The sequence below is a fragment of the Aricia agestis genome, chromosome 8, assembly GCF_905147365.1.
Source record: "Aricia agestis chromosome 8, ilAriAges1.1, whole genome shotgun sequence".
Taxonomy (NCBI): Eukaryota; Metazoa; Arthropoda; class Insecta; order Lepidoptera; family Lycaenidae; genus Aricia; species Aricia agestis.
Window position 1 is genome coordinate 10,634,863 of NC_056413.1, and position 21,850 is coordinate 10,656,712.

Below are 21,850 nucleotides of genomic sequence, written 5' to 3' on the forward strand. Positions count from 1 at the left end.
AGTAAGATATCTTTAAACGAGTAATTCTTGTAATAATGTAATTGGAATCTCGGAATCGGCTCCCAACAATTTTCATGAAATTTAGTATATAGGCTTCGGGGGCGATAAATCGAACTAGCTAGGAATCATTTTTTTAAAAATGACATTTCAATCGTGGTTTATCGAATACCGAGCGAAGCTGGGTCAAATAGCTAGACTACTTGTATTAGATATTAGTCACTCATTAGTCATTAATCATTATCGTCAAAATGTCCTTTACGACAGTTGAAATATCCAGTATCGATTATATTGTGTCGCGCTTCTATACCTATTTGGCTATCTCGCGCCTATTGTCTAACGGCCGTTCCCAATATTTGATCTGTCTCTGGTTTTGCCCTACTAAAGATAGGAATAGCTCACAATTGACATAAATGTCTAATGTGAGCTATTCATATCTCCAGTAGGGCAAAACCGGAGATAGATCAAATATTGGGAACGGCCGTTAGAACTGTGCTATGTCTATCTGTAGATATAGATATTACTTCTATCTTACAAGACGATTTATTGCAACATTTTGGTGTTTAAATCTTATACGTTATCTTAACTAGTGTACGCAGATTCGATGATAACCCAGTAAATATAATTTAGCAGTAAATTTTACAAATAAATAATTCTTTTTACAAATCAACATGGCAAAGCTTTACATAATTGTTGCTCGTGTGAAACTCAGATCATTTTATCTTATATTCTATGTAATGCATCCCTAACAATATCGCCGGCTTACTAAGCCCGACCGCTATACTCTTTTAGAGCCAGGCCACATTGCTTCAGAGAGTCGCGTCGTCGCATCGGCATAACATCGTATGTCACATTTGTTTTTTTTTTTTTTAATTTTGAATTTGTGTTGAGGCGACTAGCGACAACACAAGACTGTGACAGCATAGCGAGTAATTTTTTCTCCCACTTTATCTCCTGACTAATAGCTTCGTCCACACTGTGTCTTTTTCCGTTCGTCAAGGGCATGCGTTATAGCGCACTCAACAGCGAACTTCAAAAGTTGATGACGAAAATTGAAGATGAAAGTGCACAGTGTGGACATAGCTATTGTTTGATAACGCCATGTCTAATAACGTAACAAATTAATGTGATATATCAAATTTTATAACACGACAGCATAGACACAACACAAGAAAGCAATGTGGCATCCGCTCATTCTTGTGTAAATGTACGGTGCGAGTGCACTTAGTAAAAACAGGAATGTGTGTAAATTAAACGATTTCAGTAATGGAATATTGCATGTAAGTGACACTTCACTCGGGCGGGTAGCACCACTATGCCGCGTCTAGCGTTAAAAATATTATTGCTTCGAATTCATCGCAAATAAAATCATTTACAGCCAAAAGGTAGATATATAAATACAAAACTACAATAGAACACTATTACAACAGATCGCGACGCAAAACGTATTTCACTACGAATAAGACACCTATACACTCCGTCGATCGAACTCGTCCGAATGCGATCACATAGGCTGAAAGACGCACCTAGCTCGTTACACTTACACCTATCTAAATACTCTTATTTACAATATCTAATAGTAATTGTTCAAATTTATAGGAGCGTTACCCTAGAGGGGATCTACCGAGAGACGTAGGCGACGAGGCGAGAGGGCGGGGCGCGGGGCCCCGTCAGTCCACGCGCGACGTCTCGCTGAAGTTGTCGTCCAGGTAGCTCTGCAGCGCGTGCTGGTGGCTCAGGTGCGTGCTGAGTGACTCGAAGCTGACGTTCTGCTCCACGAACGTGTGCTGGTCCGGCGTCGGCGGCTCCATCCGGAACTGGCTCAGCGTCCACGGGTCGCCGGCGTCAGGGGCGCGGCGGGGGCCGCCGTCGAACGGCGACTGGCTCCAGGGCTGCGGCGGCGGCGTGTTGAGCATGCCCGCCTCCAGCTCGCTCCACACGAGCGACTCGATGCTCTGCGCGGTGGCGGCGCTCATCTGGCCGAACCGGTCCGCGCCCCAGCCGGGGATCTCCGGTGGCGGCGCGGTGGGCGGCCCCTCCGGCATCTTGAGCGCCATGGTGCGGCCGTACGCGTCCTGGCGGGCCGGGGGGCGGGGCGGCGCCGCGTCCGGGCTGGGCAGGTGGCAGTCCGGCCGGACCATGGGGCTGTACCCGCCGACGCCGGGGCTCCGGCGGGCGACGTAGCCGGGGTCGACGCCGGGCCGCGGCGAGTACGGGCTGGGGTGCTGCGGCCGCGACATCGGGCTGTACTGGACCGGCGTCTTGTTGGGGTTGCTCATGATCACGCCGTCGACCTTGAGCCCGAGGCCGGGGTCGGGGCTCGCGAGGGTCGCGGGGTGCGGGGAAAACGGCGCGGGGTGTTTCCGCATGGGGCTGTAGCCGCCGGTGTTCCAGCCCGTCTTCTGCAGCTCGGGCTTCGCGATCTGGCTGGTGTCGGGGCTGGGCTGCGCGGAGTACGGGCTGGGCTGCGACGAGTATGGGCTGGGCTGGGTCGAGTAAGGGCTCGGCTGTGTCGAGTAGGGGCTCGGCTGGGCCGGGCTCGGTTGCGCAGAGTAGGGGCTCCGCTGCGAGGCGAACTGGGCCTCCTGGCGCCTCATCGGGCTGGACTCCTGGCGGGCGTAGCTCCAGTTGTTGGGATGTTTTATGTCCTGCTCCTTCTGTTTGACGCCCAAAGTTTCGGGGCTCGGCTTGTTCTCCAGCGAGGTCGTCGGGCTGCACTGCTCGACGACTTTCCCGTGTTTGAGCTTTGTGGGGCCCTCCAATCTATTGAGCGGGCTGGCCTCTGACTTGTGAGTCGGGGTGCGCTTGAACGACCCGAGGCTCCACGGGCTGGTCTTCATGGGCTCCGACGCGACTCCGGGGCTGTGGGGCACCTGGCTATCCGGTTTCTGGACGGGACTGAAATGGGGGCTCCCGAAGTCGGTCTTGAAGGGGTCCGAGCTCGGGGTGGAGGAGGAGTCGGGCTTGGACTGGGCGAGGGGACTAGATAAGTTCGGTGTTGATCCTCTGGAACTGTGTTTCCTTTCGACTGACGTCGGAAGCGTCTCGGAGCCGGCTGTCTCAGATTTAGCTGTCGGAGACTTTAATTTAGCTTCAGCAGGCGAAACTTTATCGAGCAACATGCTGCTGTCCGATACACTTTTTGGCTCCTGGAAAACAGTCTCGGGGGACTTAATGGGGGGAGTGTTTTCTAACTTGGAAGTTTCAGCCGCGGTGCTGACGGAGTCACTCTCACTCGACGCTGGTTTTGAGGCTTCAGTTTTCTTCGACTTTTTCTTCTTGGTTTCCTCCTCCTTGGCCTTCGCTTCCTTCTCTGGATCGAGACTGTCCTTGAGATTCTGAAGATCGGTTCCAGTGAAAAGTCTCTTTATACCCCGGGGGAGGGCTCGACACGAGCTGAGGTTGATGGACTCTAAATGCGGGCACTTTAACAGCACCTTTTTGACAGCTTCGAACGACACAGACGAGCCGCACAAGTTGAGAATTCTGCAAAAGGAATGTCGTTATAACAAATTGCATGCTATAAGAAATTCATACTAATATTATAATGCGAAAATGTGTCTTTCTGTCCGTCTGTCTGTCTGTTACCTCTTCACTCCCAAACCGCTAAACCAATTTTGCTGACATTTGGTATGGAGATAGTTTGAATCCCGGGAAATGACATAGGATACTTTTTATTTCGAAAAAAATTACGGATACCGCGCGATAATCAAGTTTTCGCGCAACGGAGTTGCGTGCGTTATGTAGTAAGATATTTTTCTTTTATTTAAGAACTTTGCACACCTTCTATAACATAATAATTAATAGGCTACTTGACCTAATTTCTTTCTTCATGGTAATCATACGGTATGACACACACACACACACACACACTATGGCGGACAGTGTTTTCGGCGCCATTTATGAGGCATATTTTTCAATCAACATTTTTATGGGTTTCTACTGTGTAAAATATTAGTTATTTTTTTGTGAAAATGAATGATTAAGAAGCGATTACCATGAAGAAAGAAATAAGGTCAAGTAGCCTATTAATTATTATGTTATAGAAGGTGTGCAAAGATCTTAAATAAAAAAAATATATATCTTACTAGATAACGCCCGCAACTCCGTTGCGCCAAAACTTGATTATCGCGCGGTAACCGTAATTTTTTTCGAAATAAAAAGTATCCTATGTCATTTCCCGGGATTTAAACTATCTCCATACCAAATGTCAGCAAAATTGGTTCAGCGGTTTGGGTATAAAGAGAGTCTAAAATACAAAACGTATGACTCATACGTTTTGTATTTTAGACTCTCTTTATTGAACATTTTTTATGTACTAAATGTACGAGTCTAAAAGTGCCCAAAAATGATAAAAGAATTAAATAAGAAATTAGAAATAATTTGTAATGTTGAAAACTTTTGGAGAAAATTTATTTATTTCTTTATTAGACTCGCCAACAGCAAAACACAAAAATACATATAAATACACTTACTTAACTAAAACATGCACTTATGTGTAAGCCAATAATTATAGGCGGCATTCATTAAGAACAGTAGATATTATAAAAGTTTTGGCCATTTCATTTCCCGTCTACAATAAATGGAGATAATATTATATAAAACTGATGTTTTATTTGAATTATTCAAGAATATATATTTTACAAATCTTTCTAGGCTTATTCTTATTATTTATGTACAAATAAACTTACATATAACGAGCGCGATAAATAAAAGATATTAAGTTACGAGTCGGATGACGTCACATCCAAATCGGAAGTACCGCAAAAGCGTTTTCGTCAGTACAAATCCTATTTTCATAAAATCATATTTTCAAATCGACTTTATTTATCAATCATAAGCTTTTATTTGATGATAAGGGTGAAATACGGTTTCCTAGGCCATGTTCTACTAGAAATATACGTTTGTTCAATGAAATTGAATATAGGTCAAGTAGCCTATTGTGTATAATAAATATTTAGTTTCTTTATATAGTTAATATTTAGTTTTCTAATCTCACTGTTTTTCTAGAATTATTTATAATGTTTACTTACCTTAGTTTGCTATTGGGTGAGTCAGCGAGTGCAGACACCGCGTCGTCGAGGACTTTGGCCGCCGACGCCCAGGACAGGTCCAGCTCTAGTAAACTGTGCGACCACTTCTCACATATCAGTTCCAAACAGGCGTTGTTTTGACGAGTGACGTTACAACCTAGGTACGAAAAAATTTAATCATTTGTTTGTTGTTATCTCAGATAAAACCTTTTAGATTTTAGGAAACGTTCTTACGTCTTATATCTAGGGAACGTGAGGAGACCTTCAAAAACCAAAACTAACTTTGTCGGAATCGAACCCATGCCTTGCTAAAGGGCTTATTCCACCTTAATGCCCCCCCCCCCCCCCCCCCCCCCCCCCTTCAATTGTTCACGTGGTACTGACAAGAATAATTTTTAATCATTTTGCAAGTTGAAAGAGTACATACTAGATAGCAAATGAAAATAATTTGACTCATATATTTTGTGCTTATTAAGTTATTTATTACAAAAACTCTTTGCATATTTATGATAATTATTGCTACTTCATTATATAAGTAAATAAAAATAACGATCTCCAAAAAATACATTGATACCCAATAGATTGCCAAAAAGAAATACTTGACACCAATAAAAAAAAACTTTACTGTGAAAGTAGCAGCGTTGAATGAGCAAATTTTTTTTTCTCCATACAGATGTGAAAAAATGGTCTTTCAGCGCTGCTACTTTCACAGTGAACTCTATGTTAGGAACACATACACATCCTAAAGTATTATCACTTAGATTTATGTATAATATTGTATAATAACTAGCGACCCGCCCCGGCTTCGCACAGCCCGGGTATATGGACTTCAGCTTGTAGCGTGCGGTAGTTGCCGTTTCCATGTAGGCTACAGAAATGCTTCCGCGGTACGATTATTTCAAACTTCAAAAATCTTTTTATAACTTAAAAAAAAAAACTCGCGAAAAACTTTCGTTATCCTTACCACCTCTTATAGAAACACGTTTGAGTAAGCGCTTGTGCGATGTAGGACGACGCACATCGTCATCTATTATTAATTTTTGGAACTAACTTAATTTGAACAAATTTACGTAGAAACACTCCTTTACAACCCCTTTTTCCAGTTAAAAAGTAGCCTATGTCCTTTTCCAGGCTTTAGACTATCTGTGTACAAAGTTTCATTACAATCGGTTCAGTAGTTTTGGCGTGATAGCGAGACAGACAGACAGACAGATAGAGGTACTTTCGCATTTATAATATTAGTATAGATATTCAATTTACAATGGTTTTATTGAATAAGGATTAATGCCGTATTGGTTAAAATCGCTTCGAAAATTAGCCACTATAATATTTTGTCGTTAAAAGTAAATGACAAAAAACTGTTATTGTGGGATATCCATAAGAGGTAGACATATACCATTGCGGAGTTTTCTGTAGACCTTTTCAATGTGTACAGTACTTGGTACATTATTTTGATAAATCTCGTAGGGTTCAGCCTGCGTTTGCAATGTAAGCGGAAAAAAATGTAATTATTTACGACATCACATTAGAAAGCCCAATAATAACAGTATTTTTCCACTATTTAAGGAATGTTATTATACTTATAAACCTTCCTCTTGAATCACTCTATCTATTAAAGAAAACCGCATCAAAATCCGTTGCGTAGTTTTAAAGATTAACAAAGGGACATGGGGGAAAACTTTGTTTTATAATATATTTTAGTGATAGTCTAAAATTACAATAGAACAATCAGAGAAATTAATTTCTAGGCAGATAGCGGACCTAAGTAATTTGGTCGCGTTTAAAGTTAAACCCAACCGACAGATCACAATTAACATTGAATTGACATGATCCGACTACATGACGTTGGTGTGTCAACTACTTAGGAATCAATTTCCTCGATGGTACCTACTATTTTAGTCACGACTGTAGTTCAAATTGTAATCGAACACTAAAATATATAGTAAATATGATCACCAAGCTTGACAGCTTCACCAAACTTCAAAATGCCTGATAAGTGACAACAGTGCCTGTTTTTTTAATGGCTGTTGGCTATAAATAACCATAATAAATGCCAGTGTTAAGTATTAAATGACGAGAAAAAAATTTTTCGTATGACGTTTCTCTCGGGCGAAATTGACTACGTGACAAAACTCTAGACCCCCTCCCCCCCTCTCGTGACCGAGCGTAGTATTTTGAAGACCCCCCTCCCCCCCCTAAATGGGTCACGTAGTATGGGTATGTATTAGAAGCTTCTCATTCCATGAATCAGAAGCCACACTTCTTCCGATTTAGTTCGCTAATTAGGATCCTAGTTTTCTTAATGCTACATCACTTGACTTTTAGTTACGGAATCAATTACTAAGGTGGAATTGGACCTTTACTTTGACGCGATCAAACATACCTCCAAGGAACAGATGCTGCAAGTCCCACGCTGGGACTCTCACGAGGCCGCTGTCTGTCAATCGCTGCAGGTTTCTCAGATCCAACAGCCGGAGTCTAGTCGCAGCTCGGACGAGGCGAGCCAAAGCCTCGTCACCGAACCTGTACTCGCCGAGAGCTTCGCGTTCCACCGTCGCATTGCCAGCTATAGATAGTTCTTCTAGTTGACTCCAACCGCCGGACTCCATCTGGATAAATCATTAAGGCTTTAATGCTAGGGCTACAAAAGAGGTGTATGCTAGAATATTTTAAAAAAAATAGTAAAATTTACCTACTACAGGGTGTAACAAAACTAAGTGATAATACTTTAGGCTGTGTATGTGTCCGCACTCCCCAGTATAGAGTTCACTGTAAAGTAGAGATGGGCGATGGGTAAATACCCAATCTACCCACCTGGGTATTTACCGGGTAGATTGGGTATTTACCGGGTAGATTGGGTAAATACCCAAAAATGGTGGGTATTTATAATTCAGCGTACGTTTTCACATATATTTTTTTAGTAAATCCTTAGTAAAACCTCCATTAAATAATGCAAATTTGGTCACTAGCCCGTAACTGTTCGAATAAGCCCCTTTAAGTCTTAAACTAATGTATGTTTGCAATACAAAACCATGTTTTTCATGAATTCCGGCCGCATGTCAAAGAGTAACGCTGTGTTTTTGAACTTTTTTCCTAAATTTTGGTTTCGTATGTGTGATATTAATATTCTTTAAAGTATACTGCCTTTTAATGGTGATAAGGTTTTGGGAATTGAGTAAATCGTCTTAGTGGACGCCTTCATCGCTAAGGGAAACACGCGTGCGTAATTTCAAAACATTCATCCCTCCTTTAGGCTAAACTTTGAAAAATTCTAAAATACATAGGTTCTCGTAATTCAATATTTGTTAGTAATTGTAGGCACTTAATACGAAATATTGTTGTGTAATTGTGTCTAAGAAATTATAAGGTTCCACTAACTAACCTTGAGCCTATACTATTACAACCTCAAGGTATAAAACCTCTTTGAGGTAAGAATTTTGTGAAATACAATTATAGTGGATGCCTACTTTATTAGAGGAACACGTGTGCAAAATCTTGTCTCTTATATAACCAGTACACAATGTCACGTCTACTGAAAATATACACTGAAAATCGTCCGCCATCATACACCATTACTCCGTTTACACAATGGCGATGGCTAGTAGTGGGCCAGTATGGTCAATTGTGAAGAGGCACCTTTACAGTCTTGACACCTATATATTATGTACATGCAAATTAATGTATTATGTAAATGAGTACTGTTTTTGTATAAACGCAACTAATGATCAAATATAAAAAGTTCTTGGCCTGTGCGTTACTTAAAAGAAAAAAATTCCCTTTTAACCGTGGGAGAGCGATTCTTCGGTACGAATGGGTCGAATCCGAAAAAACCGGCGTGAAACAGCGCTTGCACTGTGTTTCCTTCAAAACGCAAAAGAGAATGCCGATCTTATGACATGTCCTCATGTCGTCCAACTCGACCCTTTATGATGAGGGCGGAAACCGCCAACCGGTATGGTTCGTTATGGTAACGAAGTATGAGCGTCATGTCGGATATTCGGTTTTATCAGCGCTCAGTGCAAGTAGCTCCAGTGAGTGCTCCAGAGTTGGCTCCGGTCTTTACGCGTCTTTTTTGGCTCAACTATCCTACTTACATAGTTTCGGCTTCTTGAAAGACAGCTTTTTGAGAACCCGATACTTAAAAAATGTGACCGTTCCAATTCTTCCAACAGCAGATCAATCGCTATAACCTTCTCGAAGATGATGGAGTCCATCATCAATAGCCAGCCCCTTCGACACTTGGACGCTCAGGGATTACTAAGGCTCGGCTCGGCTCTCTTGGCGTACCTAACTCATCGTTGGCTCAGGCGATTGAAACTATGGGTATTAGCTGTCAGTTTGGATATATACAATTTCACTATTATCCAAGATTCCATACATCCAAGAAATAATGCAAGAGGGTCACAAGTTTCTTAGCAGTCGTAATTGATGGTGAATGCTCTGATACTCTATCTGTTGACACTGGTATCCCTCAGGGCTGTGTGCTATCTCCCACCCTATTCATACAGCCTATCAATGACATGTTACAGACCAACGGCATTCATTTCTATGCAGATGATAGTACAGATAATGTGACTTCTCTCATATTTCTCGGGGTGGAATGGGGTAGACGTAACTCAGTCTAATTTAACCGCACCAAAACACAAGTCAGCGCGTTCACCACAAAAAAGTCACCAATAGTATATCCTCGTTTAAGGGAACCACTTTAACAATCTTCCCCAGCATTAAAATTGGCGTAAACATTTTACCAAAAATACTAAAAGAGCTACCAGAAAGTAGAATCAAATATCTCACACAAATCCGCGTGTATTTAAAAAAAAATTCCCCCCGCAATGTAGAGATTATAATATTAATTAATCCCCAAACCCGAAAAAGATCCATAGGATGAAAAATCTCACCGGCCTATAAGTCTTCTGCCAGTGCCCTCCAAGGTCTTAGAAATACTCTTCCTGAAACGCATGATGCCAGAAATCAGAGCGAGTAAACTGTTACCCGATCACCAAATCGGTTTTCGCCAAGCGCATGGGACCGTGGAGCAGGTACACAGACTGGTAGAAGAAATTCAAAAAGCTTTTGAAAGCAAATCTTACTATTTTTCTGGACATATCACAGGCCTTTGATCGATTATGGCATCTTGGACTGTTGTATAAAGTTCGTAAAAAGCCACCCTTAAACTTCTACCTCTTTATAAACGCATACCTCAGCAATAGATATTTCTATGTTGAGTACGGATATAGTGTCACATGTCTCCATGAAATCGAAGCCGGAGTGCCGCAAGGCAGTATATTGGGCCCTTATCTCTACCTTCTAAACACATTAGACCTTCCAAGTACTGATGAAGCTCTGACATATACATACGCAGATGACACAGCAATCCTCGCAGTAGACCAAACAGCCCATGGAGCATCGGCAAAATTGCAAAGAACCTTAAACGAAATATCATAGTGGTTAAAAGATTGGAGGATAAAAGCCAACGAGAATAAATCTGTCCATGTAACTTTCACATTAAGACACGAAACATGTCCAGAAGTAGAACTTAATCGGATAAAAATACCACAGTCAAACGATGTTAGATACCTAGGAATTTATCTCGACAGGCGATTAACATGGAGAACACATATATGGAACAAAAGAAAGGCTTTAGACAAGCAGCTACGAAAGCTTTACTGGCTGATAAAATAAACTTATTTTGTATAAAAGCATACTCAAACCCATCTGGACCTATGGGATGCAGTTGTGGGGCACAACCTCCACATCAAACACAGAAATTCTACAATGATTCCAATCTAAAACCCTGCGTTCAATAACTGGAGCCCCATATTATGTTACGAATAAAAACTCCCTTCAAAACTATTGTAAAAGGATAAAATGACATCCCAATATATTGGCAAAAAAATTGATAAAACTCTACCAAACCAAACATTCAAAAGATTAAAAAGACGAGCCCCACAAAATCTTCTGTAAATAAAGATAAATAGTAAATATATAGACGCATCAATGGATGCGTGCCATACAAAAAAGAAATTCAAAACGACTAGTTCAATGTCTAGAAGTCAGATCGCTAGCAGAATGAGAAGTTAAAAAAATCAGAAGCAAATCAAAGCAAATCAGATTTTATATAAGATAGGACGTGTTATATGTATAAATAATAAAAAATTATACCTACATATTTTTTTATATAATTTCTTTAACCAGGTACTTAAACATTGTCTATTTTAAAAGTAATTTTCAAGGGTCTTCTAATATTTTTTCTAATATATTTTTTTAATATTTTAAAGGTTTTTCAAATATTTTAAATTATTAATAAAATAATAGAATGTAAATAAAAAAAATCGGCCAAGTGCGAGTCGGACTCGCGCACGAAGGGTTCCGTACCATTATAAAGAAAAATTAGGACAAAATTTGTATTTTTTGTATGGCAGCCCCTCTTAATTTTTTATTTTATATTAATATTATTATTAAATATTAAAGTTAACATCCATCTAAAGACTGTGTAAAAATTCAAGTACCTACATTTTGCTATTATTGATAAGATAGCAGAAAAGGCCAAAAAAAACACGTTCGTTGTATGGGAGCCCCCCTTAAATATTAATTTTATTTTGCTTTTAGTATTTGTTTTTATAGTGGCAACGGATATACACAATCTGTGAAAATTTCAACTCTCTAGCTATTACCGTTCTTGAGGTGGTTGTGACTTAAGTATTGAATTTTATCTACCCGCCCTTTTGGGTAGATACGGGTATTTACCGGGTACGTGAGGGTAAATACCGGGTAGATGGGTAAATACCCAGGTACGTGCCCATCTCTACTGTAAAGGGGAGCGATGAAAGAGTAACTTCCTTCTATAAACAATAATAATAATAATAATAATAAAAACCGGCCAAGTGCGAGTCGGACTCGCGCACCGAGGGTTCCGACAGCTTAAAGGTATTATAGACCTGAGTATTTGGTATGAATTTCAATTTAATACCTCTACGCGTTTATGAGGAAATGGGTAGTAAGTTTAAAATTATTAAAAAAAAATATATTATGTGATGTAACTAAAAATTTATGGTTATCGTAATTTTTCCTTTATCTATGCTATAAGACGTTGCTTCGTACCAAATTTCAAGATTCTGAGTTCACGGGAAGCACCCTGTAGGTTTTGATTCCCTTGCAAGTGTCGAAAATTTGCAGCATAAACGGCTGTATCTTTTGATTGCATTGGCTTAGAAGTTTGATTTTTTCACAGCTTCAAGGGACAGTAGACCTGAGTAATTGATATAAATTTCAGCTTCATACCTCCACGCGTTCCTGAGAAAAAGGGTCTTGACAGACGGACGGACGGACAGACGGACAACAAAGTGATCCTATAAGGGTTCCGTTTTTTCCTTTTGAGGTACGGAACCCTAAAAATTATAATAATAATAAAAAAATAAAGTAGAAGTAAAGACTCGGATTCCGAAAATTTATTGCGAGACTTTCAAAGCATGGTAACGTTTCCGAATCCGAGTTAAACGGAAATCTTGAATTCAATAGACGTGGGAAAGCCATGCTTCGGCACGAATGGGCCGTCTCGGAGAAATACCACGTTCTCACAGAAAACCGGCGTGAAATAGCGCTTGCACTGTGTTACGCCGAGTGAGTATACCGGAGGCCCAATCCCCTACCCTATACCCTTCCCTACCCTCCCCTATTCCTTTCCCTTCCCATCCCTACCCTCCCCTATTATCCTATTCCCTCTTAAAAGGCCGGCAACGCACCTGCAGCTCTTCTGATGCTGCTAGTGTCCATGGGCGACGGAAGTTGCTTTCCATCAGGTGACACGTTTGCTCATTTGCCCCCTTATTTCATAAAAAAAAAACATTAATTCCCTCATTTAGTGCTGCGTCCGCGCATGAATATATGAAACGGTTAAGGCTACTACATCATAGAAGACATTATCCCCCCTCAAACTGGCTAGCATTTAGCCTACCTGCTGCGAGGTGGTGGCTGAGGCCAGCACGAGCTGCGAGTTGGCGGCGCGGAAGACGCGCAGCTTGGGGCAGCCCTTCTGCAGCGCCTCCAGCGGTATCGGCGCGGGGTGAGATATCGCCAGTGCACCCGATATGTCCAATACCTCGAGATTAGCACAGTGCGTCTGTTGATACGAAGTTATAAATAAAAATCTTTTATTTTCAGACAAAGCAGTCCTTACTGATATAACTTTAGAGAAAAAATAAAAATTAAATACACAATCATTATTATTTTCATGTTATGATATATAGAACAGAACAATTTTGCCAGTTCGGCTTTGTTTTCATAGGAGCTGAGCAGCTATGCAGCGTTGCGGGAAATGTGTTTTTAAGGTCCAGTGGAATCGCTACGTTGAGAGAGGTCAGTAAATGCGATTCTACAAAAGCTAGCTGAAGTAATTAGATAACTAGCCAGTATAGTCTTAGCTAATTTTTAATCTGACATTAGAAACTTTAGTACAGCCATATGTATAACATAGCACATCTTAGTCTACTAGATATACCCTGTTAATGATAAAGATATTATTTACGCAGTGTGTATAATATCTTTATTCGTTACAGAATATTGTATAGTTTAGCAATTTCTTTTTAAATATAAAAATATATTTGTCATGTAGTAAACTTTTTCATAGCAATAAAGAGACAATAATTGGCAGATTTTATAGAATTATATGACGTGTAAATAGTTTTATTAGTAAGATTAACATACCGCAACAGAAGTGAGTATCTGCGTGAGCGCGGTGAACTTGTTGTTGGCGAGTATGAGGTGTGTGAGCCGCGCGCCGAACGCCGCCGCCACTCGCGCCATCGACGCCGCTGACAGACACGTGGAAGAACCGCCCGTCTCAGACTAAGATATAACAACAATTACAAAATAAGATACAAGAAAGATATTTAAAAAAACAATTTTGAATTACGATAAATTAAAAATAGGGAGCATAAGCCCGGGCGCGCACTAGCGGCCAGGTCGCGAGGGCCATCGAAAGTATGGTGTGGTCGCTGGCCGCCGTGGTCTATGGCGGTTTCATACTAAGGTCTATATCTCGATGGCCGTCGCGACCTGGCCGCTAGTGCGCGCCGGGGCTTAGAGATAAATAAAAATCTTACGACGGAAATGCTACAAATAAATAAATAAAATTATATAAAATCTTTACAGCAAAAATAAAATAGCAAAATCACCGTAAGCGACAGATCCAGCCGCTGGAGCGCCGGCAACCCCTGCATGAGCTCGTACAGTTGTTCGGATGTGATGCGGCTCCAGCCGGCCACGCTGAGCTCCACTAGCCCGGGGCAGTAGTCGGCCACGCACGCCAGCACCCACGACACGTTGCTCACCTTCCACTGGGCTGTAAAGATGATGACGTCATTTAATTAAAAGCCAACCCGTGTAGTGTGTACACCACATAAAGGCTAATCCACAATATGCACCAGAACATACTTAATATTATAAATTAATGTGAAAGTGAGTCTGTTTGTCTGTCTGTTACCTCTTCACGAATCACGCCACATCCGCAGAATCAATTTTGATGAAATTTGGTATGAAAATACTTTATGTCCCGGGAAGGACATAGGATACTTTTTGTCCCGAATAAAAGTAAGGTTCCCCCGCGATAAACTAATTTTGGCCCAAGTGTAAGCGCGTATTTATTAATAAAAATGAAAAGACTATTTAAATGTACCATATTTTGTAGTCGTTATCGTTTGTATTTATTAACGCGTACGCGGTACGGCGTAACGATAGCTTAACCACTTTTTTTCGTGACGTTGTGGTATGTGTGAGTAGAGTTTTTTGACAAGAATTTATCTATTTACTGGCGTTTTTTATTATATAAGTGTGTCCGACCGAAACTGATTTTTCAGCCGAAACCGAAACCGAACTTTCGGCCTTACTCTTAGTTTCGGCCGAAACCGAAACTTGGTAAAACATTCAAAATTACGATTATTTACTAAAATTTATTGATTTTAACATAAATTACAACTTTTTAAACTAAAGAAAAAGTACCACATTGAATTTTTTACTTTTTGCGACATTTCTTACCATAAATATTATTATTCTTAGACTCGAATAACTTTTTGTACTATATTCCGTTTTTTCATACGATTCCAAGTAGATGCGTTTCGTCTCATTCACAGCTAATCCGATTTTTATCTCCTGAACGCCCAATATTGGAGTTTTAACTTCATAAAACACATGTCCTGTCGGTGTAGTGTATGACAGATCGAAAAACATAGGCGAAAAAATTGTTAAGTTGACAGTTTTCACAGATATACGTTTGGTTAGCTTATTTATCGTTTCTTGCTATTTGTTACTAAAACAACGTGACAAGGCTCAAAGATGATAAAAATGTATAAAAATCATCAATCAAACGTATAACTCAAAATTAGATTCATTAATCGCGATTAATTAATGAAGAATGTAAAATCTATTTGAAACAAAACGAGATTCACGTGGCCATATAAACGCGTTCATTGTTCAATGAGAACTTAGTTTAATAAAACGTTTAAGTGTGATTTAGAAGTTATTTGAAGTCATTTTATTTAGGTGCGATTCACCTAAGAAATAGAACGCGCTTAGTGTACACTAAATTGGTTCTACACGTATAAACCCGTTTATAGCACCTAATTGCATTTCACTAACATAAAGTTCACAACGATCCGAGTTTTATCTTCAGAACATCCAATGTTGCACGGTTAAACTTCATTAAAGCCGTTAAAGTCCTGCCAGTGTAGTGTCATGGCGAAACGAAAATCATAGACGAATAAAATGATGCGTTTGGGTAGTTTATATATCGTTTCTTGCTTTTTTATTGATCCCCGTAGGAACGTGTTTAATGAGAATTAAATTTATAAAACGAAGTTGTGCGATTGGTGAAATCCTCCCTTAGACATACTACTGAACGACGTACTACTGAAAACAAAATCAATAATTGCAGTATATTATTTTTATGGGAGACATGGACACGACCGCGGTCGAAGTTCAAAACGAAATGACTAAGCAAACTTGCAGTTGACGTCACATTTTATTTCTCCAGAAAGCGTTTTGTCACTAAACCTGAAGAATATACTGAAGGCCGCAAGAGTGAAGCTTACGGGGAAGTGGGCTAGATAAGATTCTAGCAGGGTAGGAACGGTCTAAGTCCTAAGAGATTGCGTGTCCAAAAAAAAAGAGTGAGGCGAGATTACTAAATAAATCTCACAAGATATATCCTAAGATATCCTATAATCTCACAGTCAAACAAAATTCAATTTATCATAGCATTTACTAAATCGTTTGTTTGGGAAACATTATTAAAATAGCACGTAATTTGCCAACAGTTATATATATTAAATAAGCCTGCTTTTATCGTAGAAATAAAATTCAATAATATAATTTCGATAAAAATAAGTTAAGACAATTTAATGGAAATAAAAGGAAGTGCTAATTTTGATTTGGGACTAATCTGGAATACACAATCTCAAAACATGATTAAATAGATGGTGGCGAAATGAGCCAGGGCCTCGCTGGCAAGCAAGCTCGAGTTAACTGCGAAGTTTACCGAACGATGCATGAGTTTCGGTTTCGGTTTCGGCTATATTTTGGCCGAAACCGAAACTAAGGCCGAAACTAGATTTTTTGGCCGAAACTGGCCGAAACCGAAACCGAAAGTTCGGTCGGTCACTATATATAACCAAATAACAATGCTGTTGAGTATATTAACTCCTGTCAAAATTACTCCGAATCATGCATCAGTGCTTCAACAACAAAAAATGTGTCTGTCTGTCTATTACCTCTTCACGCCCAAACCACTGAACTGATTTTGCTGAAATTTGGTATGGTTTAGTAAGTCCCGGGAAGGGACATAGGATACTATTTATAGAGGAAAAATTCATGATTCCCGCGCGGTAAACGCGCGAGTATTTTGGCGCAACGTCCGCGTCATCTAGTCAATTTATAGCTTTAGTCCAGATTGGTACAACTGGACCTTTAAAACTGAACTCACCTATATTGAGAACTTGACATTGCGACAGCCTATTTTCAAGAATCCACACTAGCTTGTAATCAGTTTTGAACTTTTCAATCGCATATTGAGCGAGATCCATATGCTTCCAAAACTCGGGCCGACAGCTCACATTGTACCACAGTCTGCATACTCTACTTAATCTAAAAATTAAAAATATATATGAATAAACACACCGTAAAAATAATATGTATATGTCTACTTAAATAATTCATTAACAACACTGATTAAATTTTGATCTATAAAAAATTTAATTGTAGGTGTACACTGTACATAGTAACATATTTGTTTGATTGAATATAAAATATTTTTTATTATTTAATATAATATTATATTAGATTATCATTTATTCAAATGATAGACACCTTGGAAGTTATAAAGACATCCTGATACAGCATTATTATGTTAAATTAATATTAAGAAAAAAATTGTTCGTTCATTTTTAAAAACTTCGATTTACATTCCAGTTCTTAAAATAATAATAATTTATTCTTTATGTAGACACTACTTGGACATTTTACAAAAATAAATATCTTATAAAACTCAACTTTAAGGCCAATACGATCTTAAGAGTTATGTTTAGAACCATTACTGAAAATAGCTACTTTTATGGCAATAAAAAACATGTGTGTGTATCTAATTTATTTTTTTATAAATACATCAAGCCCCTGGTATGCTCACTGGTGAACGAGACACAATAGAATATCTATTGTGTCTCGTTTTCCCACGATCGACGGGTTAAAACTTACCTTACAATAGTTGGTAAAGAGCCTGCTTGAGTAGCATAGTCAAAAATCCTAGCCAATACTTCTTCAGGCAAGGCATTTGCCCACGGGCTCTGTGGTCCAATATCCTTAGCTTGCTCTACATTTACTCTACTTTTTTCAGTCTTTTGAGCTTTATCTAGAAAATATTAAATTGATTATATTACTATACAAATGTTATGATGTAATGACACTGGTAATTTTTCTTTCCCTTTAATATATTTTTAGAGTGTTATTGGTAGTGAAAAATAAGTGTTGATTACATATTTTAAGTTTTAATTAACATTTTGTCTTTTAATGTGATTATAATGTACTATACCTTTACTTTTAGGGTTATTATTGTTTGATTTTCGCGTTTTGGGCTGTGAATGCCGTGGTTTTGGGGCAGCCACACTTATTGAGGCAGCCGTATCACCTTTAGTTGGATCATACTCCTCCCCGGAACTGTTACTAGGGGCTGGGGAGTAGGCTCTTTTCTTTTTGGATTTTCTTTGCCCTAAATCGGATATTAGTTTCGGTGTTGGCACAACCTGTAAGTCGGGAAGTACGAATTCTGTAAATATTTTTTTACAAAAAAGCTTTAAATTATTATACACTTGTTGCAATGTAAGTAAAAGTAAAATTTGTACTATTATTTTGTTTAGTATCACATTGTGCCAGTAGAGAATCAGCACAAAATTCAATCTCTAAATAATTTGCAGATTTAAATAATATTTTATACATAGTATGAATTTAGTAAATTATTAAATTAAATTGGAAAAAATGTGTAGATTAAATTGGATGAAAATTTTATAACTTGAACTCATAATAATTTAAAAGATAAGATACAATTAATATTATGATAAAATGCTGGCTTTATAGAATTTTGTTTTGGTTGATAAATTATAATCTGTTAGATGGCAAGGTGCAAGAATAAATAATGTAGCACATTCCACACACTTTGCTAAACTTGTGTGCCATTATTAATATATAATAGACTAATTTATATTTAGGCCTGATAACTGAGAAGTGATAATAACAATTAAATATCAGTCTCACAATAACATACTTGGAGTAAGATTGTTTTCTGCTACGCTATTGGGAAATTTTATTACATAATATTAAAAGTTTGGTCTTTACTAACTTTGGCCAAATAATAGGTTTTTATTTGAGTACTTCCTTATAGAACATAGCTTCTAGTTGTAGATACAACTTGTTATGTAACTCTATATCTATATATATATAAAACTCAAAGGTGACTACACTGACATGGTGATCTATCAACGCACAGCCCAAACCACTGGACCGATCAGGCTGAAGTTTGGCATGCAGGTAGATATTATGACGTAGGCATCCGCTAAGAAAGGATTTTGATCAATTCCACCTCCAAGGGGTTAAAATAGGGGATGAAAGTTTGTATGTAATAATACTTCTTAACTTTTTTATAAACAAGGAGAACTGATTTTATAGAAAACTATACATCTCCTTTTATAAATATTCTGATAGTAGAGCAACCAATCTGCCTGATCTGATATAATGAGTATACTGAAAGATAGTACTTTAGTGATTAACTCTCTACAGTTATTTATGAAAGTATAATTCTTTTTTGTTTGGATTCTTGTGCACCCAAAAGATACAAAGGCCACAAGGAAAAGCTCTAATAAATTCCTTAGAATATTTGTATGAGTGAAAGTGTAAATACATGTAATTAATTAACATAGGCTGTTATATGTAGTATATTACTAATTTAAACTGACTTTTGCCTGACAGAGTTCATTTTTTTTCTAATCGGAATCTATGATTGATTTTTTTAGGGCACACAGAACACACATGTTTATGTTTATTAACTTGGAGTTTATAGTATCATTTACTGATAAAAACATATTTTACAAAGTTTTGTTATGTGAGATCCTCCATTGTAAACATAAAGAATACAATATGTAATTTGTATACTAACACTGTCTGTTTGTGCCTTCTAGTTTTAAAAATAATGTAAGTACTTGAAAATTATCTAACATGATATTCAAAAATATACTACAATTTTAGTAGTTACATCAATACATTTTAGCCAACTCCTACACTAGTAACTAATAGTAATAGTTAATGGAATCAGGAGAAAAAATTGCTTCTTTATCAATATTTACATATTATACAAAATATTATGGGTAAGCATTATTAGCAGTCAATGTAAACATAACAAACATAAAAATAAATACATACAGTGTCCTGTTCCCTTGTTCTTCTAATCTTAATCTTAAGTTTGGTATTTGAGTCCACGATCTGGCTCCTGTAAACAGCTGCGCGTTCAGTCTTCTTAGATTTCTTTTTACTACGAGAACTACAGAGACCCAACATAGAACGCGGTTTACCACTGGAGGGTATCACTATATGTGTCCTTTGTTCCTTAGAGGAGTCCTTGTTTTTACTCTTTTTGGATGATAATTGACTAAGTTCATGGCTGTACGGTTTGCCACTTTGCCTCGATATATTAATTATGGGTAACTTCATACTATGTAACACTTCATCCTCGGAGGTCTCGCTCTCGTCCTCGCACTCGGCTAGCTCCTCCTCCTGGCACTCACTACTACTCACTAAATTTAAATTTTTACCACCCTTTACTTGTGACACTACACTATTCGAAGAATGCGTCCTTTTATGTGATTCGTGCGACTTTTTCTTCTTTTTCTTTTCTTTAGGAGGACAACCGTTGGGAGGTGAGTCTTTATCGCGTTTCGAATGCTGCTTGTGTTTTTTATGGCGCGACCGAGGTGCGGACGGGAGAGCTCCATTGATCACCTTCATCTTTTGGTGGGCGATTTCGTCGATGCTCTGCTCGAAATCTGTCTCTAGCTTAACGCAGGAGACTCTGTCGAAATCCTCCTGCAGAGGTTCCGAGTCCGAGTCGGAGGCTGCATCGGAGAGACCATCCTGAGGGAACAGATCTTTGCGGACCGAGAGCCTCACAGCGGGCTCGGCAGCGTCGTAGCCGCCGTTGAGGGGACTCGAACGGCTCGACATACCGCCCGTCACCCTCCGCCCTCGCGAACCACTTCTATAAACCACTCACCGTCACCTGTCTGTCGCGAAGTAAACAATCAGTTTGACACATCACATTTTCACTTTTGATATTCAGGCACTCACTATTCATAAAACGATAGTTTACACTTTCATGTTTGATTCGGCACAGTAAAAGTTTTGATCACTCCCATATTTTCCCACTATCATTTCTTGAGACCATCTTAGGCATCTTTTTTTCTTTACGTATTCGCATTTTAGGTCATCCATGTTCATGTAACGTTGTGATTGCGAAAAACAAAGTGTTGACCATTTTCGCGGAAATAAACACTTATCTTTTGAATAAAGACAGATTGATTTAACTAATTTAGTCAGTATTTACTAATGTTTAATTATATTTGGCGACTACAAGTTGATGAAAACTGTTGACCTTGTTAAAAAGCTAAATAGGTTTCAAATTTTAGTCAACAGATGCAGACATTGTCACAAAGATTGTTCTTGGTTGTTCATCTTTGAAGCAGAGTGTCTTTGTAACGACGTCGACGAGTGATAAATAATTATTATTAAATGAGAATTTTTGTCAAATTGTGATAAGAAATCTATTTTTTTTTGATTGGCAAGAAAATATTCAAAGAAAATTATAATTACGCATACTCTTTTTGGTTATAATTTTGAATATAATGAAATTTTTAAATATAGATATTTTTATAAAATATACTACTTTACAAAGTTGTATCTACTATCATTAGCATCTTGTCTTTGGTTTTGTCTTGTCTATGTCTCTTGTCAGTTTCTGTCACTGTCATACGATAATGCATATAAAAAGGTACTCTGTGGATAATGCCCACCATCAGAGAAAATATTGTTTTTTATCAGTCATTAAATATTTTATTCGTTTTTCTGGTTTTAATTACATTTTCTTACGATTTTTTTAACAGACATATTTTGTTTCAAAAATTGGAAACATTTAAGCTATTTTTTTGTATAATAACACAGTAATCTGGCTTTTGCGTATAAATTTAAATGTCAATTGTGACTCATAGATGGCAGTTGGCACTAGTGGTTTAAAT

The 21,850-nt window shown here is 38.6% G+C and overlaps 1 protein-coding gene across 2 annotated transcripts; it reads right to left on the reverse strand.

Annotated features, from left to right (window-relative positions):
- Positions 1-482: 482 nt before the first annotated feature.
- LOC121729330 lies at positions 483-21,282 on the reverse strand. 2 transcript variants are annotated; one of them, XR_006035953.1, is made up of 11 exons: positions 19,986-21,282; positions 18,106-18,316; positions 17,772-17,925; positions 17,005-17,165; positions 14,204-14,370; positions 13,734-13,874; positions 12,985-13,149; positions 7,414-7,639; positions 5,031-5,187; positions 1,096-3,483; positions 483-955 (listed from the first exon to the last, which is right to left on the reverse strand). XR_006035953.1 is itself a non-coding variant. In XM_042117810.1 (10 exons), the coding sequence occupies exons 1-10, from the start codon at positions 20,781-20,783 to the stop codon at positions 1,668-1,670; spliced, it is 3,996 nt and encodes a 1,331-aa protein (XP_041973744.1). In that variant the 5' UTR covers positions 20,784-21,282; the 3' UTR covers positions 1,050-1,667. The 2 variants fall into 2 exon arrangements, 1 of the variants encoding a protein (XP_041973744.1); XM_042117810.1 differs by lacking the exon at positions 483-955 and having other exon boundaries at positions 1,050-3,483.
- Between the last annotated feature and the right edge of the window lie 568 nt (positions 21,283-21,850).